We start from the raw sequence: 25,101 nt of genomic DNA on the forward strand, positions 1-25,101 counted from the left end.
AGCTAAGGTATGTGTGGCTCGGTCGTGGATGGCTCCTACAGGACCAGATTATAATGCTTGGCTGTCCTTGGTCTGTACCACTGTTGAGCATGAAAAACATGTGTTTATTTGTTGCAAAGCTGAGAAGAAGTATGAACGTATCTGGAGCAGTTGGCTTAAATCCTGTTATGCCCGTGCACTGCCTAATGATTGACCGGTATATTATTGTTAGGATAATGAGGTAAATTATTACTTTGTTGGAGGTAATGTGCTGTGTGATAAGTTGAGAATTTATTGGGATCTAGTTGATTTTGCCAATTTTTCAGGTGTTATTTTTGACAATATTCCAATATTTGTATAGTGTGGTATTTTTTTTTTTAGATATATTTTTTTTGTGTGTATGTATATGTGTGTGTATGTATATATATATATATATATATATATATATATATATATATATATATATATTCTCAGTTTATTGTTTTGGTATACACATTAATATTATATTTTTTATAAGCAATGGATCTGGGATGCAGTTTGTAGATCTAGGTTTTATATTCCAGATACTGTTATTTGATTATGTATTTATATGTGTGTGTTTATATGTGTGTGTGTATGTGTGTGTATATATATATATATATATATATATATATATGTATATATGTGTTATTATTATTTTTTATTTTTTTTATTATTTATTTTGTTTGGTTATTTTGTTAATGTATTTCTATAAACCAATAAAAATTTACTCAATTTAAAAAAAAAAAAAAAGAGAGGGAAGTATTTAGTGTGATGTGCAGGGAATGGGGCGATTTCAACTGAAACTGCCATACCCCCACTTCAATATTCTCACTTCGAGCACTGATACAAATACATAGACAATGTTGCCCTTTAAAAAACAAATGAGATTAACTTTTTTTTTTCCTTTCAAAATTTTGACTTGTCTGTCAAAATAACCCCCCCCCAAAAAAAAAAAAAAACCTACCCGTGTTACCTGTCTTTTCGTTATCAGATTCACAACTGTCCATCGTGCTACCTGCCCGTCGTTATCAGGTCAGCACACCTGTTACACCACCTGTAACTACACGTCTACCCTGTGCACCCCTGTCTTCGTTATACGGGTTTAGCACCTTCACATCAATATTATATATTTTTTTTTTGTTTGGTTTTTTTAAATATCTGCAGATCGATTTTACATTATCTAGCCACGTGGACTTCTCCCTTTTGCCTATGATAATACTCCTACAAGCTCACACAGACAGATTCATGTCTCTATACACACACCTTTCAGAAAAGACAAAGAAAATCCAAAATAACATCCACAGTCAGGTGCATAAATATTGGGACATTGACAATTTTCATATTTTGGCCTCTATTCACCACCACAATGGCTTTGAAATGAAACAAACAAGATTTGCTTTAACTGCAGACTTTTAATTTGAGGGTAATTACATCCAAATCAGGTGAACGGTGTAGGCATTACAACGGTTTCTATATGTGCCTCCCACTTTTTAAGGGGCCAAAAGTAATGGGACTATAAACTCAAAAGCTATTTCATGGACAGGTGTGGGCTATTCCCTTGTTATTTCATTATCAATTAAGCAGGTAAAAGGTCTGGAGTTGATTCTAGGTGTGACATTAGCATTTGGAATCAGTTGCTGTCGACTCTCAATATGAGATCCAAACAGCTGTCACTATCAGTGAAGCAAGCCATCATTCGGCTGAAAAATCAAAACAAACCCATCAGAGATAGCAAAAACATTAGATGTGGCCAAATCAACTGTTTGGAACATTCTTAAATAGAAAGAACGCACTGAAGAGCTCAGCAACACCAAAAGACCCGGAAGACCACGGAAAACAACTGTGGTGGATGACAGAAGAATTATTTCCCTGATGAAGAAAAACCCCTTCACAACAGTTGGCCAAATCAAGAACACTCTCCAGGAGGTAGGGTTTATGTGTCAAAGTCAACAATCAAGAGAAGACTTCACAATAGTGAATATAGAGGGTTCACCACAAGATGTAAACCATAGGTGAGCCTCAAAAACAGGAAGACCAGATTAGAGTTTGCCAAACAACATCTAAAAAAGCCATTACAGTTCTGGAACAACATCCTATAGACAGATGAGACAAAGATCAACTTGTACCAGAGTGATGGGAAGAGAAGAGTATGGAGAAGGAAAGGAACTGCTCATGACCCAAACATACCACCTCGTCAATGAAGCATGGTGGTGGTAGTGTCACGGCATGGGCATGTATGGCTGCCAATGGAACTGGTTCCCTTGTATTTATTGATGATGTGACTGCTGACAAAAGCAGCAAAATGAATTCTGAAGTGTTTTGGGCAATATTATATGCTCATATTCAGTCAAATGCCTCAGAACTCATTGGACGGCGCTTCACAGTGAAGATGGAGAATTACCCGAAGCATACTGCAAAAGCAACCAAAGAGTTTTTTAAGGCTAAAAAGTGGAATGTTATGCAATGGCCAAGTCAATCCCCTGACCTGAATCCGATTGAGCATGCAGTTCACTTGATGAAGACAAAACTGAAGGGAAAATGCCCCAAGAACAAGCAGGAACTGAAGACATTTGCAGTAGAGGCCTGGCAGAGCATCACCAGGGATGAAACCCATCGTCTGGTGATGTCTATGTGTTCCAGACTTCAGGCTGTAATTGCCTGCAAAGGATTTGCAAGAAAGTATTAAAAAGTGAAAGTTTAGATTTAGGATTGTTTAGTTTGTCCCATTACTTTTGGCCCCTTAAAAAGTGGGAGGCACATATAGAAACCGTTGTAATTCCTACACCGTTCACCTGATTTGGATGTAATTACTCTCAAATTAAAAGTCTGCAGTTAAAGCACATCTTGTTTCATTTCAAAGCCATTGTGGTGGTGAATAGAGGCCAAAATATGAAAATTCTATCAATGTCCCAATATTTATGCACCTGACTGTATGTCACCAATGCATATTACCTCAAACATGTATCTGACACATAGCAAATCTTAAACAATATTTCAAATTCTGGAATAAACAAAAAGTTTACGATAGATCATAACACATCAGCAGAAACTGATCTATGTTAATCAAACTGTCTGCTAAATCTAACACAGCAAAATACAAACAATTAAAACACATGTACCTTAACTACCCAATCAAGGTGTTTTTTTTTAACCTATTAGAGTGAGCAGAAAAAGAATTACATTTGCAAATTTAAAGAATATCAATATTTTACATTTAACATATTTCAGTGGAAAGTGATGTGCAGGACAGAATAACGTTCTCTTATCTACTGGCGCACTGCCCAGACTGGAACAAGTGGGAAAAAACTTATTACATTTCTAACAAGAACAAGTCCAAAACATTCAACTAATACATCACAGTTTAACTTACCACCATATCAAAAGACTGAGAGAGAAAGTGGAAGAAGAAAAAACAAAACAAAACTGCACGTTTAATAATAATAAAAAATAAAAATGATCTAATGAGCAAAATAACTCACTGCCCGTGTATACTCTCTCACTCACCTATAGCAGGTGTCAACTGGTGTATCCGAGTCACGGCACCAAAATTGATAACTCGATGTGTTCTATATATTTATTTATTTTTTAAAATATTTTTATTATGACTCTTTAGCACAAAAATAACTATTTTGTGGTTTTGCACAATTATGCATAACAGATATCACTGTACAACACATAACATAGTTTTGATACCATACAAAATTCCAACGATATACCATAACATATATCTCTGATATTATAGAAACTGAAAAATTATCTATCAGATTTCAATACTTGAATCTTGCCGTCATGCGGATAATGGCCCCTCCCCTCTAGAACAATATCGGCGGGTCATTATCCACCATTCTGAGTTCGAACCATGATGTAGGAGAAAAACACTTGTGGAGCAGCTGCCTTGTATTCAGTGGCAGTGGTCACATAACTCTCCCACATCTCAAAAAACCTACCAACCCTGATCTCCCTCTCCAAGGATGCCTCTATCCAGTCCATCCTGAAAAGGTAGAACAACTTCTCTCGAAACAGAGATAAAGGAGGGGTAGCCAGCTGAATCCACATCTGAAGAATAGTTTTCCGTGCTGCAGCACTAATTGCCAAAAGAAGTTTCAGCCCTCCCCTAGATACCCTTTGATCTGCTGGTAATATGCCCAATATGGCCCACTCCGCATTGAAGGGTAAATAGTTCACTAGGTACTCAATTGCAAACTTTCTGACACCCAACCAGAAGTTTCTTACTAAGGGGCATGCCCAAAGACAGTGAAATATATCTGCATTTTCTTCCTGGCATCTATAACATCTGTGCGAAGAGGAAGACCCCATCAAAAAACTTCTGTGAGGGCTTATATATGTCCTATGGAATATATTTAAAAATAGTTATTTGTAGGAACTAGCTGGTATGAGATGACAGGATTTTTCTAATGCATTAAGTAAATAATCTATTGACAATTCTGGAAAATGGCACAGCCAACGAGACAGCCCTGTTTGTATACGCTCATAATCAAGCTTTACTCTAAGAAAATTGTAGTGGATAGAAATGGCCTTAGATATGGGCGGAGGATTGGCCAAAAAGGGGTCTAAAGAGTTGGACCAATCTTGTGCAGAGAAAATTTTAATAGTTTCACCAACGTAATGTTGGGCTTGATAATATGCAAATGGGAAGGATGAGAGAAAACTATGGCCCTCATTCAGAGCCGTACGCTCTGAGCAGAGCGCACGCTCTGAATGAGGGCCGCCCTCCATAATTATGGAGCGTCCTCCTGGACGCTCGTATAGCTGTGTGTCACCACCCACAGCCTATACGAGCGTGCAGTTTGTTGGCCGCGATGGTCTTGACCATCGCGACCATCGCCACTGCGAGCCGGAGCCTGCGGTTGAGTTTTTCAACCGCAAGGCCCGGAGTGATTTTGGCTCTATCAGAGCCAAAATCACTCCCACTGACATCACTAGTGATGTCAGTGGGCCGGCTTCTGACGGTAGGCGTTCCCTTGGGAACGCCCCCGTCAGGGAGGCACGCCCCCGGCACGCCCACCAAAGGGGGCGTGCTGTCAATCAACATCGACAGCACGCCCCCTTTGATCAGACACAACGAGCGAAGGAAAGTCCTTCACTCGTCGCGTCTGGCGCATGCGCACGACGGAGCTCCCGCCGTCGTGCGCATGCGCAGTGCACAACATCGACCCACTTGCGAGCGGACAGCCGCTTGCGAGTGGGTCTGAATCAGGCCCTATATTTCCCCACAGCCTGTTGGAATGTGAGAGGCCTTTTTGTATTATAGTTCAATAGACATCCCACTGATCTAATTCCGTTTGACGCCCATGAGGTAAAGGGTTGGCCAGCTCGACCCCGATGAAACTCAGGGTTAAGCACAAAAGAATTAAAAATTGATCTATTAGCATGTAAATTTGATTTGTGTCTCAATATACACCACAATTTATGTGTACTCCATAGGAGAGGGTTTTCTTTCAAATTAGGAGGGATATCATGGTCTGACATGTGTAAGAAAGATACCAAATTACAATCAGGGAGAAAGCCCCCCTCCAAATCAGAGTTAGTATATGTGTCTGTGCAATGTAGCCAATCACGGAGGTGACGTAAAATGGCCGCATGGTTATATTGCGTAACATTAGGGAAGTTTATTCCTCCATTTGATTTCAATTGTTGTAAACGAACAAGACCTATTCTGCGACGCCTCTTATTCCAAATAAAATTGACAAACTCTGTATTTATCTTCTAAAGACAACAGGAGAGGAAGAGACTGCAGAAGATACATTATCCTAGGAAATGACACAATTTTTAGCAGACTAGCCCTGCCCAAGTAAGAGAGCTGGAGACGACCCCACCCTCCCAATTCTCTGCGGAGTTCTGTTAGGGCTCTAGTGATATTCATATGATAGAGAGATGCAGGATTTTTGGTGATCTGAACTCCCAAATACACAAAGCTTTTTCTGGCCCACACAAAAGGAGTATTAGCATGCCAAGAAGGGCGCAAGTATCCAGGCCTAAGATATAGGGCAGTCGATTTTTCTGAATTAATCTGCAAACCCGACACATTTCCAAAATCCTGAAGCAAATTCAATATGTGACTTAAAGAAGAAGAGGTTCTAGAGATATATAACAATGTCATCTGCAAAAGCAGTAATTTTCAATTCTCGTTACCTATCGATATACCTCGAATATCTAGATTTTGTTGGATGAGCCGTAATAGCGGATCAAGGGATAGATTAAAGAGAAGGGGAGATAGGGGACAACCCTGACGGGTTCCCCTGAACATCTCCACCGTCCCTCCCCGAATCCCATTTACTAATAAGGAAGTCTTGGGAGATAAGTAAAAATAGCGAATTAAATCTATAAAGTCCTGGCCAAAAGCTCGTCGTGCCAAAACTTCACAAAGGTGAGGCCAGAGAACAGTGTCAAGCGCCTTGTGGAAATCTAGGCTGAGGAGCATGTTATTGGCGAATGAATTACCAAAGGAGGCCACTGTAGCTGCTATTACTGCTCTTATGCCCTTTACTGAGTGCCTACCCTGTACAAAGCCTAACTGGTGGGAAGTAAGGAGATCAGGAAGTATGCTTTGCAATCGTGTGGCCATTATTTTGGCCAATGTTTTAAAATCCACATTAAGCAATGTGATTGGTCTATAAGAGGCCACTAATTGGGAATCTTTAGCTGGCTTAGGTCGGAAGATGGTATAGGCCGAGTTAAAAGTAGCATATAAAGGAGCATGTTTGTGGATACGCCTATAAAGTTCCAACAAAGTGGGGGCCACGTTATGTCGCATTAATTTGTAGTATTCTCCTTAAAGACCATCTGGGCCCGGAGTCTTGTGAGTTTTAAGACCTGAGATAGGCTTGATAGTGTCATTGATCTCAGTAGGAGATTTGTCTCTATCTTTCTGCTCTCTGGTCAGTCTAGGGAGGTGCGCTTCACTCAGTAGTCTATCTTGGAGACTCAAATCGATAGGTCTATCCTCATAGAGAAGTTCATAGTATTTCTGAAATTGTTTAGAGTTTATGAGAAATTGTTTAGAGAATATGAGGTCCCAGAGGTTGGATCCCTAATCCTATGTATGAAACTCCTCCCACCTCTAGCCCTGGACATAGTAGCCAACAATTATCCTGGCCTATTTCCCCATCGGAAATATTTAATTTTAGCATAATCTAATTTACATTTGGCTTGTTTATAGACCTCGAAAGTCGCTCTGACCGGATTAGAAATATACAGTTGGAAGGCTGAGGACATGGCCGCTTATAGAGAGTTATGTTGATTATTAGCTTCTTTACATTTTCTAGAGAAATAATTAATTATATTGCCCCGCATCACCGCCTTTGATGCCTCCCAAAAGAGCACAGGGTCATCTCAATGCTCTATATTGTCATCCAGATATTTATTCCACTTTGTTGTTAAGAAATAACGAAAATCCTCTGATGTGGACAAGTATGTGGGGAAGCGCCAAAGGCGGAAGGCAGCTACCAGAGATGTATTATACAAAGAAATACTGATTGGGACATTATCGGAAATGACTAAATCACCCAGGTTTACTACTTGTATTTTTGAAAATAATGCATCTGCCACTAAAATAGTCAATGCGAGACAGAGTTCTGTGGGCTGCTGATATGTGTGTATATGATCTATCAGTAGGATTTAGGATCCTCCATGGGTCACTTAGGCTATGGAGAGATTCAAATCGTGCCAGATGTTGCCAATAAACCCAGTGAGGTCTCACCGGAGGGGTAGATCTATCTAATACTGCATCCGCAACTGTATTGAAATCGCCACCCACTATTAAAATCGGATTATCTCTGGTCATTAGAAACTGAGAAAGTTCATTTATAAAATCTGCCGGGGAGTTAGGTGCGTAAAGATTCAATAGAGTATATTTAGTATGTGAAATACAGATATCTAAAAGGATAAAACGCCCCTCCGGATCCAGGTGTTTATCATGAATCACATATGGCAAGGCTCGATGTAGTAGTAGTAGTACTGCTACCCCTCGCGATTTATTTCTAAAGGGAGCAGAAATGCACTCACCAATCCAGGAGTCCCTCAACATGGAATAGTCTCCAGCCCTCCAATGTGTCGCCTGCAAAAACACTACAGAACCCTTAAGCTTCTTAAGAAATGTAGTAACCCTCTTTCTTTTTATAGGTGTATTGAGGCCTCCCACATTCCAAGAGATTATCTTTAAAGTATTATCTACCTGAGAAGTTGAAGGCAAGGGTGACGCCATTAGCCTATACCCTCAGGAGGAAACATAACAAGAAAATACATAGTAAAGAGAAAAGACGACTCCCCATCCCAGCCTTCGAGGAGATATTGTTGAGGGGTGCCCTCCGCACGGCAGGTTAAACATTTGCAATAATATATCCTATTCAATATAAACATAACGTCAAAACGATCTGTGGTACAATGTAATCCAAAAAAATTAAAATATATGTGCCTTTTGAGTCATTATTTTTTCCATCCAAAAACATTTGTACATTCCCTGAAGAAGGGAGAAGTACAGAGAAAAATAGCAACAGAAATGAAAATTACCAATAATATCACTTTACACCATTTCTGCGGACCAGTAAGGAACGCCAGTAATAGTCAGCGAACGCGGGGAACAGCTGCAAGTTAATCCAAACAATTGTTAACACGATACACCTTTTTAAACTTTTTAAGGCCTTTGGTTTGGAGACCTCGAAGGAGAGCGCCTATTAAGAAAATGAGCCTTGGCTTTGTCAGGGTCATCTAAGAAAATAGTACGGCCATCCACTTCTACTCGCAGCTTAGCAGGAAACATAAGGGCGAAGCATTGATTATTCTCTACCAGGAAGCTGTACACTGGAGAGAAGGCTTTTCTTTTTTGAGCCACAGAAGCGGAAAAGTCCTGGAAAATCAAAATTCTGGTATCATCAATTTGTAGCTGAGGAGACTTCCGATAATCTGCTCCTTAACTCTAAAGTCCAGAAATCGAGCAATAACTGGCCTTGGACGACCTGCAGCATTTTTTCTCTCTGGTCCGATCCTGTGGGCCCTTTCTATTTGTGGTGGGGGCAGATCTGAAGACAATTTAAGAGCCCGTGGCAAGGTAGTAGACGTTGACCCCTCACCGCTTCAGGAACTCCAATAAATCTCAAGTTGTTGCGCCTGTTTCTGTTCTCGAGATCATCTATTTCTCCACCAGTGCCACAGAGGAGCGAGAGCAGGCATCAAGGCTAACTTGCAAAGAATGAATTGTGTCTTCCGCGTCACTCAACCTTTGCTCCAATCCAGAGATACGAGAGGTATTGGCATCAATCTTCGCCAAAGCTGAGTCAAGAGATGTTTGCATGACATCAAATTTTTTGTCAATCTGGGGTAGAAGTGTTCTGGAGATTGCCTCGTCTGAGCTACTATAACCCCCTGCTCGGGAAAGGAAATTTGTTTGTTCCCTGTTGGTCTATTTCTGCCCATCTTAGAAGGAGTAGGTTGTGAAGAGTTGCCCGACTGTGATGGCTTATTCAAATATCTGTCCATTACCCGACAGCCAAAATAAAAAAAAGGCTCATAAAAATATATATATATATATATATATATATATATATATATATATATATATATTGTGACACAGTTAGGTTAGTGGGTCCCTCTCCTGGGTAGAGGACTCCTTCCTTTCACACACAGCAGCTGGGAAACAGTACGCCAGACTGGATGCAAGTACAAGCTGGTCGGCGCCAGTCTTTATTGTACAATGTCAGAAACCACATAAAGAAAACATAAACATAAATCCTAGCCCTGTCGGGGCACTAACTTCACAGGTAGTTCCCTCACTACCAGAACCTGGCAGGGCCTAATGCCCTCACCAGCAACAAAGGCACAGCACAACACTTACAGTTAGGTTTTCAAGTGTCTCTGAGCAAACTCCCTGTCTGCTCTCCCAGGTGAGACCATCAGCCCTCAACACACTAGGCTTATATTGGCCACTCTCAGGTGGAAACCCTAACAAGCCTGTTACCAGGCTAAGAGAACCAAAACCTGGAGTGGCCGTGGGTGGAGCCCTCCCTCTCCTCTCACCCACAACCCCCAGCTTTTCAAAAAGCCGAAACTCAAGCCTGCTACACTGCAGACTTTCTCCTGGGGGTTTAGAACACATAAGACAGGAATCTGGGACAAATGTACCTGCCACAGACCACTTTACCAATGATCCTATCACATATCCCCCCCCCCTTTGTTTCGACCTGTGGGGTGGAACAACTGAAGCCCCCAAACAATGAACGCGTGACAACGCGTCAGCATTGGCCAGCTGGCTTCCTGGCCTGTGTTCCACTGAAAATTTCAAAGTTTGTAACGCCAAGAACCATCTCGTAATTCTCGCATTACTGTCCTTATTTTCGGACATCCACTTCAAAGGGGCATGGTCAGTGATCAATTTGAACTTTCTTCCAACCAAGTAGTACCTGAGAGCCTCTAACGCCCATTTTATGGCCAACGCCTCCTTCTCCACTGTGGCATAGTTTCTCTCATGTACATTCAACTTTCTACTTAGATAGAAAATAGGGTGTTCCTCACCCTCCTTGTTCTGGGACAGGACCGCTCCTATACCTACTTCTGATGCATCGGTTTGTACTATGAATTCCCTTTCAAAATTAGGAGTCATCAGGACTGGTTGGGAACACAACGCTACTTTCAACTCCCGAAAAGCTTTCTCTGCCTCAGGACTCCATTCTACCATGACTTTTTGTTTGCCTTTGGTCAGGTCAGTCAGTGGGACTGCCATGGTGGCAAAGTTGGGTATAAACCTCCTGTAGTACCCCGTAATTCCCAAGAAGGCTCTCACCTGCTTCTTATTCAGAGGCCGTGGCCAGTTTTGTATGGCATCAACTTTATTGAGCTGAGGCTTTATCAGGCCTCTGGCAATGGTGTATCCCAGATATTTTACTTCCTCCATGCCTAGACAACACTTTTTTGGGTTGGCTGTCAAACCTGACTTTTAGATGGAGTCCAACACTGCTTGTACCCTGGGTAAGTGAGACTGCCAATCAGGACTATGAATGACCAAGTCATCCAGATAAGCAGCCGCATACCGTCTATGGGGCCTTAGAATCCTGTCCATCATTCTTTGGAAGGTAGCAGGTGCCCCATGTAGCCCGAAGGGCAACATCTTGTACTGAAACAAGCCCTCTGGCGCTGAAAAAGCTGTCTTTTGTTTGGCGCTCTCGGTTAACGGTACTTGCCAATACCCTTTGGTTAGGTCAAGAGTGGTTAAATACCTTGCCGTCCCTAGTCTCTCAATCAGTTCATCCACTCTTGGCATCGGGTAGGCATCGAATTTTGAAACACTGTTCAACTTTCGGAAGTCATTGCAGAAATGCACACTCCCGTCGGGCTTTGGAATCAACACAATGGGACTTGACCATTCACTATGTGATTCTTCAATAACCCCTAACTCTAGCATATTTTTAATTTCTTTCGACACCGATTCTCTTTGTGCTTCTGGTAACCTATAGGGCTTTAGATTAACTTTAACCCCTGGGTCAGTGATGATGTCATGTTTAATGACCGAGGTTTTCCCAGGTACGTCAGAGAACAGCACCCTATTTCTGATCAGAAACTCCTTGACCTCTTGTTGTTGAATTGCCGACAGGGTTTTTGCCACTGTGACTTCGGGAACTAAGGGCCCTGGACTTACTGGAGGGGCTCGGACGGCCGACAGTACCGTTCTATCTTTCCAGGGCTTTAACAGATTTATATGGTATATCTGTTCCGGCTTTCTTTTCCCCGGCTGGTAAACTTTGTAATTGACCTGCCCCACTCTTTCTAAGATTTCAAAGGGCCCTTGCCATTTAGCCAAAAGTTTATTTTCCACAGTGGGAACCAATACTAACACTCTGTCCCCAGGAGCAAAGCTGCGTAACCGAGCATTGCGGTTGTATACCCTCTGCTGTGCCTGTTGAGCCTGTTCCAGGTGCTCTCTCACTATCGGCACTACCACAGCAATTCTCTCCTGCATTTGAGAAACATACTCAATCACCGTTTTGTAAGGACTAGACAGCCCTCCCATGTCTCTTTGGCAATGTCTAGTAACCCCCTTGGGTGTCTCCCATACAACAAGTCGAAGGGTGAAAACCCAGTGGAGGACTGGGGAACTTCTCTTATGGCCAACAGTAAATACGGCAATAAGTAATCCCAATCCCTACCATCCTTGTCGACCACTTTCCTAAGCATGTGTTTTAACGTCTTGTTAAACCTCTCGACCAGCCCATCGGTTTGGGGGTGATAGACCGAAGTTCTTAACTGTTCAATTTTGAACAGGCGGCATAACTCTTTCATGACTTTTGACATAAACGGTGTACCCTGGTCAGTTAGTATCTCCTTGGGTATACCCAGCCTGCTAAAGACATGAACTAGCTCTCTGGCAATGGTCTTGGTTGACGTATTGCGCAACGGGATCGCTTCCGGGTACCTGGTAGCGTAATCCATTATGACCAGAATATACTGGTGTCCCCTGGCAGACTTCATTAAGGGTCCAACCAAATCCATCGCTATTCTTTCAAACGGCACCTCTATAATAGGCAATGGAACTAGTGGACCCTTAAAATGTGGCCTGGGAGCATGATACTGACACTCAGGGCAGGATGCGCAAAAGTCAGACACCTCTTTATGAAGCCCGGGCCAGAAAAACCTCTGCATTATTCGCTCAGTGGTTTTCTCTACCCCTAGATGGCCTGCCGTTATATGACCATGGGCCAGATCCAACACTGTTCTTCTGTAGGCTTTGGGAACTATTAGTTGTTCCACAATATCTTCCCCCTTCTTAGTCACCTGGTATAACAAATCCTGACACATTGCCATGTGGGGATAGGACAAAGGACTATCGGGGTCTACAGGCTTACCATCAACTACTTTTACATTCTCCCTGGCTTTTACCAAAGTAGGGTCATTCAACTGCTCCACGGCAAAGACCTCTCTTCTGACCTCTAAATCAGGCAGACGATCACCTGGCCCAACAACACTTCCCACCTCAATGGGAGGCACATCAGTTGGCGGGCCACCGTCACGTTCCGCATTCTCTAGTTCGCCAACCATAGTAGAAAAGGGAATAACTCTGACTCAGAAGAAACTCCCTCCTCCACTACATCGACAACCTTCTCAAATGGATCGGGGTTGTTCACCTCTGGAACAAAATGGCTTTCCCACAACTTCCAGAAGTGAGCAAAGTCTCTCCCCAATATTGCATCATACACCAGACCATGCACTAAACCCACAGAAACTATAGCAGAGCCACATGGTGTCTCGATGTTCACCTCGGCCGTAACATAATATCGAGTATCCCCAACATTTATGCAGGTCACACCAACAGTTTTCCCTGTATGCCTCAAGGGGTTCACCAGCTCAGCTTTTATAAGTGTCACCAAGCTACCAGAGTCTAACAGTGCCTCTACTCAGTTGCCATCTACAGTGAGTACACACATGTGCTTATCAGTCTCAGCCTGCCGGTCAGCCGTACAGGCTGTCTGTGCAAAGAAAGACCCCCTGCGGTAGACATGAGCAGTATCACATTGCATAGGTTCAGTTGTAAGTGAACAATTAGCGGCAATATGGCCAAAGCCACCACATCGGAAACACTGAATCATATTAATTGTCTAGTTGTTTACGGGGCAAGAACCTTCCTGGCCTGGCAGGCCTGTCTCCAGGTTCTACACCCTCAGTCTTAGGTACATTCCACCGCCCAGCACCCTTCTCCCCTGGAACAGTCTTACCAGTGTCTGTGGGAGTTCGCCGGTGCGCCATCGGGTCTCGGTGGGGCATACTCATCAGCTCCTCAGCCGCCACGTACCTCTCCACCAGCTCGACCAACTGGTCCACGGACTTAGGGTCTGCATGGCTCACCCACTTGCGCAGAGTCACAGGTAATGATCGCAGGTACCGGTCCATCACGACCCTTTCCACGATCTGTGGTCCCATCAGCGTCTCGGGCTGTAGCCATTTTGAGGACAGATGGACGAGGTCATGCATCTGTGAACATGGAGGCTTGTCCCTATGGAACTCCCAGCGGTGGACCCGTTGGGCACGAACAAAGGTGGTGACTCCCAAGCGAGTTAGGATCTCCTGTTTTAGTTTTTTATAGTCTTTGGCATCAGCCAGGCATAAGTCGTAATATGCTTTTTGTGGCTCCCCAGACAAAAAAGGTGCCACCAGACTGGCCCACTGCTCCTTGGGCCAACTCTCCCTTTCGGCCGTTCTTTCAAATGCGGCGAGATAGGCCTCCACATCATCGACCGAAGTCCTCTTTTGAAGGAAGTGACTGGCTCGTACGGAGTGAGTGGGGGTGGGAGGACCAGTAGCAACATCTCTGGGCCGGGCGACCAGGTGCTGTACCACCTCTTTTATGGCCTGGCAGTTTTCCTCGATGGTGACCTGTTGTTGCCTCTGGGCTGTCTCCAAGGCCAACAGTTGCACCCTGGTGGATTCCTGCTGAGCCCAGGTAGATTCCTGCTGAAGTTTGATCGTCTCCTGCTGAGCTCTGGTAGATTCCTGCTGAGCTGCTGTAGCTTGGAGCAAGGCCTTAATCATGTCCTCCATTTTGTCCTGGGGTGTAGGTTGGAAGCTGAACCTTGCCTCTCTGAGCATTGGCTGACGCCTCCTCTATGGGACTCCAGTGTTATTTCCACACTCACAAATTGGGTGTCTGTCCCTTTAATTTTTAAACAAAGTTTTCCTCTTGCTGCAACTTCAGTGTGTGTGTGGGTGCCCGCATTCTCCACCATATTGTGACACAGTTAGGTTAGGGGGTCCCTCTCCTGGGTAGAGGACTCCTTCCTTTCACACACAGCAGCTGGGAAACAGTACGCCAGACTGGATGCAAGTACAAGCTGGTCGGCGCCAGTCTTTATTGTACAATGTCAGAAACAACATAAAGAAAACATAAACATAAATCCTAGCCCTGTCGGGGCACTAACTTCACAGGTAGTTCCCTCACTACCAGAACCTGGCAGGGCCTAATGCCGTCACCAGCAACAAAGGCACAGCACAACACTTAGTTAGGTTTTCCAAGTGTCTCTGAGCAAACTCCCTGTCTGCTCTCCCAGGTGAGACACTCAGCCCTAAACACACTAGGCTTATATTGGCCACTCTCAGGTGGAAACCCTAACAAGCCTGTTACCAGGCTAAGACAACCAAAACCTGGAGTGGCCGTGGGTGGAGCCCTCCCTCTCCTCTCACCCACAACCCCCAGGTCCCAAACCGGCTTTTCAAAAAGCCGAAACTCAAGCCTGCTACACTGCAGACTTTCTCCTGGGGGTTTAAAACACATAAGACTGGAATCTGGGACAAATGTACCTGCCACAGACCACTTTACCAATGATCCTATCACAATATATATATATATATATATATATATATATATATATATATATATATATATATATATTAGTAATGGGTGATTACAATATGCAATATTCTACGAGTAAGTTGCACCCAGTAAAATTTACACACTAAAAACCTGCGGCTAGGTCCCTTTGCACACCAAAAACAATCACATATATCCACAAAAGTCACCTATTAAGAATATTCTGCCGCAATATTCAAAATAAAGAAAACCACCACCAGGTGGAGTCAGTACCTAAAATACAACAGCAGAGAATTATATTAGACAGCCCAAAATTTCTAACTATCAGCTAGAAAAGTTAACAGGTAATATGAGACTTAATGTAAGCACTAATTAAGCGGTGCTGTGTCACAATTTGAGCTACTGAAATATTGTAGTACAAATAAATGAAAGTATCAGATCTGGAAACGGTTCTTGGCAGAAAAACAAACCCCTATTTGGTGACAGTACATTAACAGAAATATAATGAAATAATCTACAATGTGAAACAGTGAAATATCAGCCAAAAGTTCCAGTTAGAAAATATTACCATTTTATATAACAATTATATATATGTGTGTGTGTGTGTGCATGTATGTATGTATGTATATGTGTGTGTGTATGTGTGTGTGTATATATATATATATATATATATATATATATTATACACACACACATATACCCATACATATACACATGTCACAAATGTGAGTTATTCTAAAGGATTGTATCCAACAAAATACCCCAGCACCTTAGGAGTCTTGAAGCTAATATGGCCCTGACAGTAGGTGGCTCTTTCGAAGACCTGTAAGGTAGATACAAATGGGGACACAAATATATTTTAGTTGTCTCCACAAATCGCAGCGTCCTCAATCTTTTTGTAGAAAACGCTGAGTGAGAGGGACAACATAGGAATAAGTCCACTTCAGGGGGAAAAATAGAACTCAAGCTCCAAGTATGTATCCCCCGGCAACCAAATAGGGATCCAGCAAAATTTCAATGTATATATACATGGTGCAAATTATGTCTTTATAGGAGCTATCCCCACATCTATTATACCCTCAAGCAATCGGACCCTCTCCTCCAAATACAATACAAGGGGGGTCTTAGGAGAAAGGGTTGAAGCGTGGGAGAATTATCTGTATCCCCACAACTCTGGGGACAACAACAGACCGCCGAGTGCGCAGTATACTCCAGTCACTCACTGCTGATGTCTGATGGTGATTCAGAGCCCCGACTGTAATAGCAGGCAGCTTGGGGGAAGCTCTTTGCAGCAGCGGCAGCAATGAGGACACCGGTCACCGCTGCTCGTGGCAGACGCTCCGTCCACACATGGAGGGATTCAGCGCAAGGTGGAGAGGCCGCTGGACTGCAGACTACCCTTGTCCGTCAGATGCAGCAGAGTCCACGTGTCCCCGAGCCCCCGCCCGCCCCGCCCCGCCAGCGCACGGAGTGGACCCCAAGAGCAGGAGAGAAAGGCAGACTGAAACCCGCCGGTCCACCGGAGGGAAATATGCCAGGGGTGGGAGAAGAGGTGCCGATCCTCAGGCGGCTGCAGGGTCTGTCCTGTGTGTGCAGCAGAGGCCACGTGTCTCCGAGTGCTCGATTGCCGCACCAGCCAGTGTGCAGAGCAGACCTCAGGAGCATGAGAAATAGGTAAGGTAAGATTCGCTGGTCCACCGGAGGAAAATATGCCAGTGGTGGGACAAGAGGTGTCTATATTCAGGCGGCTGCAGGGTCTGTCCTCAGTAGACCTGCTGCCATGCCGATTCGCGCCAAAACTTGGCCAGACTCCGGAGAAGTATGAAAGGGCTACCGACCTTCCTCAAAAAGACATCTGTCTAATCCAGCCAGACTCCCCTTTAAACTGTTGATGTTATTGATGGGGGATATGTGATTTTAGATGAGGGTATTAGCAGATTTCTGCAAGAAGGCGCGGAGCAGTTCTAAAATGCGGCCATCTAGGATTCCCCACCTCCGGAAGTCCCGTTCTATATTTATTTATAAACCTTACTTGTTATAAGAAGAAATGAAATAATTCACACCAATACAGATTCTAAAATAAATGACAATGCTTTTACTTAAAGACAGCATAATTATACATGTATTTTGCCAGTGCAGAGTTACAACAAAAACATAACACTTAGGTTATTTCAGCAGCAGTAGGAATACTTGTAAAATAAATTTATAACAGCCAGTGCAGCATACCAATCAGCCAATTTCATACATACGTACGTCAGCCACACCCAGCACCCCTCAGACCCTCCATGTGCTCCCTCTCTCCTTTGTCCTCCGATTGCTCTACCTCCCTCTTTCTCTCATGAGCTTTATACTATTAACTCATCTATATCTCTAATACATCCAAAATGGCAAATATTAATTTATTTAATATTCATACGTACTAGACCCGAATTGTTTGTGTCCTAACCATAATGTTATCATCTTTTTCTCTGTTCCTATGATGCTTCTCGCGCCTGCTTCTTGCAGGCCAAGGCTATCTTGATTAACTCTATTTATAAAATCTGAGACTTGTCTGCTGTTCTGCACATGCTAAAAACTGACATGTTCAAGCTACAATTCTTATTGTTAAACCACTAAACAACATGGTTGCTGCATTAGACACAGGATTTGCTTACTTTAGAGGTTATAGAGTAGACCCTATCCACTCTAGGCTGAAGCCATTCGACAAATATGGTCTTCTACAACTCGCACAACTAATTTATATATTCTCAATTATTTCTATATATTCTTAATTGCAATAAAAGTAATAGTGAAATACAGAAGCATGCATATATTCGTGAATTGCTGACGGAACTTGTACGACCACATATTCCTGCGTTATCACTGTGTATTGGGGATATTACAATCTGGCATAATGTGTATTGTGGGGGCACCACAATGTGGCATACTGTGTATTAGGGATATTAGTCTAGCATAATGTGTATTATGGAGGCACTACAATCTTGACTCTGAACTGTCATTTGTTTCCCACATTCAATCTGTCTCAAAATCATGTTACATACAACTAAAAAACGTATCCAAAATTCGTCCATATCTCACACAAGACACTGCAAAAACTCTAATCCATGCACTCATTATTTCCCGCATTGACTATTACAATAGTCTCCTTACTGGTCTTCCAAAATCCTTACTGGTCTTCCCAAAATCAGGCTATCGCCATTACAATCCATTATGAATGCAGCTGCGAGGCTCATCTTCCTTGCCAAACATTCATCTCTGCTGCCCCGCTCTCAGTCCCTCCATTGGTTGCCGGGTTTTCTACTGTATTCAATATAAAATACTTTTACTTACACATAAGGCTATTAACCAAGCCACACCAACATACATCTCTTTACTGATTTTAAAATATCTCCCAGCCTGATCTCTTCGCTCAGCACAAGATCTGCATCTCTCATACCCACGTATTACTTGCTCCCATTCATGGTTACAGGACTTTCTTCGGGCTGCACCCACTCTATGGAATGCCTTTCCATGCACAATAAGACTTTCCTCTAGTCTCCAAATCTTCAAACTCACCTCTTCAGGCAAGCTTATCAGGTTCCAGAACCTCCCACATAACCTTCATAGCTTCCATATCTAATTGCATCTCCTTTCACAGTCCACACACAACCTCACACATTGTCTTTCTTTCACATCCTCCTGATACTTGGCCGACCTTCTTGTGTGACTGGATCATGCAGCCCACCAAGAAACTCTGCATTCTGGCTGGATCAAAATCCAATATATAGCACCTATCCTTGTGTATCAATGCCTATTTCCCTAAAGATTGTAAGCTTATGTACAGGGCCTTCCTACCTATATATCTGTCTGTTATTATCCAGTTTTGTTGTATTTATGTGTCTAATTGTAAAGCGCAATGGAATATGCTGTGCTATATAAGAAAGTGTTAATAAATAAATGTGGCAAAATGTGTATTGTAGAGGCACCACGATGTGGCATACTGTGTACTGGGGAAATTACAATCTGACACAATGTGTATTGTGGGGGCAATAAAATTTGGCATAATGTGTATTGTGGGAGCACCACGATTTGGCATACTGTGTATTGTGGGGGCACTACAATGTGGCATACTGTGTTTTGGGGATATTACAATGTGGCACATCTATTGTGGGTGCACCAGAATGTGGCATACTGTGTATTGGTGATATTACAATGTGGCATGTGTGTGTATTGTGGGGGCACTAGTATGTGGCATAATGTGTATTGTGTTGGCACTACAATATGGCATAATGTGTATTGTGTGGGCACCGCAATGCAGCATAGTGTGTATTAGGGATATTACAGTCTGCCATAATGTGTATTGTGGGAGTACTACAATGTGGCATAATGTGCACTGTGGGGACACCACTGCGTGGCATATGATGTATTGGGGATATTAAAATCTGGCATTATGTGTATTGTGCGGACAACACGATGTGACATACTGTGTATTGGTGATATTATAATCTGGAATATTGTGTGGGCACTACACTATGGCATAATGTTTATTGTGGGGGCACCAGTATGTGAAATACTCTGTATTGTGGGGGAATCACAATGTGGCATACTGTATTGGGGATATTTGAATCTGCCATCATGTGTGTTGTGGGGGTGCCACAATGTGGCATGCTGTGTATTGGGGATATTACAATCGGGCATAATGTGTTTTGCATGGGCACTACTCTTGCATAATGTGTATTGTAGGGACACCACTATGTGGCATATGGTGTATTGGGGATATAAAAGTCCAGCATTATTTGTACTGTGGGGGTACCACAATGTGGTATATTGTGTATGGTGGGGACACCACGATGGGGCATACTGTCTATTTGGGGATTTTACAATCTGGCATGTGTGGGGCACCACCATGTTGCATACTGTTTATTGGTGATATTTCAATCTGGAATAATGTGTATTGTGTGGGCACTACAATATGGCATAATGTGTATTGTTGGGGCACCACAATGTGGCATGTGTATTGTAGGGGCACCCTCATGTGGCATACTGTGTAATGAGGAAATTACAATCTGGCACAAAGTGTGTTGGAGAACTACATTGTGGCATAATTTGTATTGTGGGAGCACCACAATGTGGTACACTGTGTATTAGGAATATTAAAATGTGGCAAAATGTGTATTGTGGAGGCACCATGATGTGGCATACTGTGTATTGGGGATATTACAATCTGCCCTTATGTGTATTGTGGGAGTACCACAATGTGGCATAGTGTGTATTGTGGGGACTCCACTATGTGGCATATGGTGTATTGGGGATATTAAAATCTGGCATGTGTATTCTGGGGACACCACAATGTGGCATACTGTGTATTGGGGATATTACAATCTGGCACAATGTGTATTATGGGGGCACCAAGATGTGGCATACTGTTTATTGAGGATATTAAAATCAGGCATAATGTGTATTGTGGGGTCACTACAATGTAGCATACTATGTATTGGAGATATTACAATCTAGCATAATGTATATTGTGTGGGCACTACAATATGGCATAATGTGTATTGTGGGGGCATCACAATGTGGCATACTGTGTATTGAGTTATTGCAATCTGGCATAATGTGTTTTGTGGGGGCACTATGATGTGGCATGTGTATTGTGGGGGCACCCTCATGTGACATACTGTGTATTGGGGAATTTACAATCTGGCATAATGTGTGTTGTGGGGGCACCACGATGTAAACACTGTATTTGTTGATATTACAATCTGACAATGTGTATTATGGGGCACTACAATGTGGCATAGGGCCTGATTCTGAGTTGGATGCAGCAGCGTCTATTGGTGGTCACACACCTGTGACTTTATGCAAATGTCTCTATACACTCCTTTCCTTGTGTACATCCGTGTGGCTGAATGCACGCTGTAATACAGAGTGGTGTATCCTTATGCGCCACCAATAGTCATACCAGCCCTATGGCAAGTGCAGTTTCTCCGTCTGCCCTTGACCTCCTATTCCTGGGGCTGTGCATCTGTGTAGGCAGCCGCTTTCACTGACACTCCCCTAACACGCCCATTATACAAACCGTATTTGGTGGCGGCAGGACGGCTGTTTGTGCATAGGTTTGGTGCTTCTGTTTCTTCTTTGGAATGTGATATAAATAGAAATTGAATCACTGATATCTTATGTCCCATCCAGGGCCATCCAATCTTCCCCCTAACTGTCCTCTGCCCTTCAACTGTGATGCATGCAGTGTGTGTATATAATTTATTGCTCCTCTTGCGTCCTAAACTATATCTTTATGATAACCGCTCCGGAATATTTGTATAACATTATGTGCACTGATTAAATAAAGCCTCTACAGCAGGCCTGGCCAACCTACACATCCCAGCATGCCCTGCCACAATTTTAGCATTCTCCAATAGCAAAACTGTGACAGGGCATACTGGGACTTGTAGATTCACAGTGACTGGAGAGCCACAGGATGGCCAGGCCTGCTCTACAGGATCATTTGTTACACTATTGTTTCGTTATTTCTCTCAAATGTTATACATTATGGGACTCACATACTGTAATTTTATCAGTGTGATCACTGTGTGTGTGTATATGTGTGTGTGTATGTATGTATGTATATATATATATATATATATATATATATATGTGTGTGTGTGTATATGTATGTATGTATATATATATATATATATATATATAAAAAAAATTTTATTAACCTTGTTTTCAGTGCACAATAATATACCAGGTGGTGCGTAATTAATTTAAGCCAAGAAGGGAGAGAGATTGAGGCGGTTGGCAGTAGCTGTGCCCTCCATGGTGCTAGCTACACCCCATGTGCACACCACAGCCCCACAGCACCTGTCACCCCCAATCCCCACATCAGTAGTCACACCCCCGCTGTGCTGGTCACACCTTCTGCGGAAGCACAAATAGGTCCGTCAGAAAGGTCATCTCCAGGCCCATGTGGTCCTTAATCTGGCACTGCCTACAATGTACAAATCTCCATAGTGATTCCATCAGAACAAAAACAGTCGTTTTCAGGTAAGTGTTTGTCACTCCCACAGTGTTTACTTTGTAGCACAATGTGCGCTATAATGCTACAAATATTTATTGGGATTTAATGATTTATTTAGAATGTTAAGGCAACCCATCTATTATGTTCCATAAAGATGGCCCCAGTGGAGCTTCCAACCTATATTCCCTATCACATGTACACATACAAATGCTTTTTGGTACTTTTTATCAGCAGCCAATTAAACTAATCGGTATATTTTTTGGAGTGTGGAGGAAACCCATGCAACCAAGGGGAGAATATACAAACACTCCACAGATATTGCCATGACTGGAATCAAAGCCATGACCTCAGTACTAAGAGGCAAAGGAGCACCATGCTGCTCAAGTGACAAACCAAGGAAGTTCCTATGACAGTGGTTCCCAAATTCTGTCCTCAAGGCACCCTAATGGTCCAGGTTTTAAGGAACTCCATTATTGACCACAAGTGAATTAATTTGTACCTTGGTAATTTTGATTTAATCATCTGTTCTCGCTCATGGATATCCTTTTAAAACTTTGGACTATTAGGGTGAGCACCCTGTTTGGGAACCACTGTCCTATGTCATATATATCTACTCTCTTGGATCCTCCAGGAGACTCCTGAATTTTCCTAGTGAATTGGGCAGGATAGGGAGAATAATCATTACATGCTCTATACATTTTTCACTTCGCCTCTTCAAGTGTCTTCTCAATTTTCTCCTCTAGTTTCGTTTCCTGATACAATGGCCAGAATCTCAATGAAGAAGCTAATGTATATATCTGTCGTATTGACTGCCACCTTTCTACTGAGATTTTTATTTAACAGCCCTTTGAACACTCTGTTGGATCACTGGAGTCCTCCATGTACCTGCTGTGATAGTAGACTAACCACTGATACTATTACACCACTAGGAGACAACCGGACATTTATCATAGCTGCATATTTCGACAATCGAATACACAATAAAAGCGCAGTTCGTGTACTCAGCATTATTCATCATAAAGAGGTAAAGGAGCTATATTGCTGGTTTTGTTGCACCATAAACAAATCTGTGAAGGTTTCCAAGGCTCAGATAGACATACACCGTGATCGGTTCGACTTTCCCTATGGCACAACAGACCTGCTCTGTATGGAACCACCAGACTGCCAAGCCAAGTACCTATATGTCCATATGTCTCCTTCAGGAAACATGACACAATTACCCCTGTTCCAAATACAAAATCAGGACAAGAAACCGTTTTCCGCCAACTTTACTGTCTGTGTTTCCGCCATGTTTGGGAATTACAATAACATCTTACAGTTCTTGCAAACCATAGAGATGTACCGGATATTGGGGGTCCAAAGGGTCATGATCTACCTTAATAATTGCAGCACACAGATGGAAAAAGTTATTCAGTACTACATTGCTGAAGGTATTGTAGAGGTGATACCATGGCCAATCCAGCGATACCTGAGAACTAATGGAGCATGGCACTATTCCTATTCTAAGAACAACAGAGATATTGGGTATTATGGTCAATTGGCAACACTCAATGACTGCATCTATCGGAACATGTACAGGAGTAAGTTTGTGCTGCTTAATGATCTTGATGAAATAATTCTGCCAGTTAAACACCAGACATGGAACAGCCTGATGGAAAGTCTTCAGCAACAGAACCCAGGAGTTGGCGTTTTTTTGTTTGAAAATCACATTTTCCCTCGAACCATCACTATTGATGGAAACTTCTCCAACATTTCATCTTGGCAGAGTTTGCCAGGATTCAATATACTGCAGCACGTTCACCGTGAGCCAATCGGACCGGGCCATTCCATTGGCCAGAAAATGATTGTGGATCCTAGGACGGTAATTCAAACATCTGTACACTATGTTATAAAATTTATTGGATATTCTAAAGAAGTCTCTAATGAGACAGCCCTGCTTCACCACTGCAGATCCCCTCCTCGGAAGACTTTACTGAACACATCATTAATTGAAGAGAAAACTATTTGGAGATATAATGCTTCATTGATTAGAAATGTTAACAAGGTCCTAAGTCAACTACATTTATAGTCATAAAGAAAATGGTCGTTAAGGTCAGATTATTCTTCCCTGATCTACAGATTTTTACCTTTTTTTTTTTTTTTTTCTATCAATGATTATATTCTCAGGTTTTCTATGAGGGCAGAAACAGAGTTCTAAATTTGGGCAGTAATCCTCAGATTGAGGAAAACTCCAAGGGTGGGTATTAGTGATGGACATACCCTTTTCATCTATGTACAGAAGTGCACACATTCACCATTGCTCATATATTTGACTCAGCATAGACTATAGTTTAGCTGCGCCATGCGCCTTTTCCTTTTAAATATGCATCCTAGTGGCATCACTAATGCAAAAAAACAGTACAATTCAAGGGTACACTCACTACTGGGGCTGGCATTACTTGTAGTTCCCCTGACACATCGATTTGCTTAATCTATGATTTTACACACATTTCATACCAAGGGCCTCATTTACTAACGAGTTTTATCACCAAAACGAGTGATAAATTTCACTGTGTATGATAAATGGTGCTCCAGCCAATCAGCTCCCAACTGTCAACTGTTAGAAAAATGACAGTTGGGAGCTGATTGGCTGGCGCACCATTTATCATACACAGTGAAATGTATCACTCGTGTTTGTGATAAAAACTCGTTAGTAAATGGGGGCCCAAGTCTGTTACAACAAAAGTACTAATTTCGTGTCCGGCTTTGTATGCAGGCATGATGTAAATAAGCACACATTGCTTTCCATGGCGGA

General features: G+C 42.7%; 1 protein-coding gene across 1 annotated transcript in view; it reads left to right on the forward strand.

The window, feature by feature from the left end:
- Nucleotides 1–24,838, forward strand: part of LOC148480558 (uncharacterized) — a 55,659-nt gene extending 30,821 nt beyond the window's left edge. The window contains exon 2 of the mRNA XM_088454214.1: nucleotides 23,051–24,838. Within this exon, the coding sequence (XP_088310340.1) occupies nucleotides 23,068–24,375 (1,308 nt within the window). The 5' untranslated portion in view covers nucleotides 23,051–23,067 and the 3' untranslated portion in view covers nucleotides 24,376–24,838. The remainder of the gene's footprint in view (nucleotides 1–23,050) is intronic.
- Nucleotides 24,839–25,101: the final 263 nt, after the last annotated feature.

This window comes from Taudactylus pleione, unplaced genomic scaffold, assembly GCF_031769625.1.
Source record: "Taudactylus pleione unplaced genomic scaffold, aTauple2 ptg000610l, whole genome shotgun sequence".
In the NCBI taxonomy this organism is placed as follows: domain Eukaryota; kingdom Metazoa; phylum Chordata; class Amphibia; order Anura; family Myobatrachidae; genus Taudactylus; species Taudactylus pleione.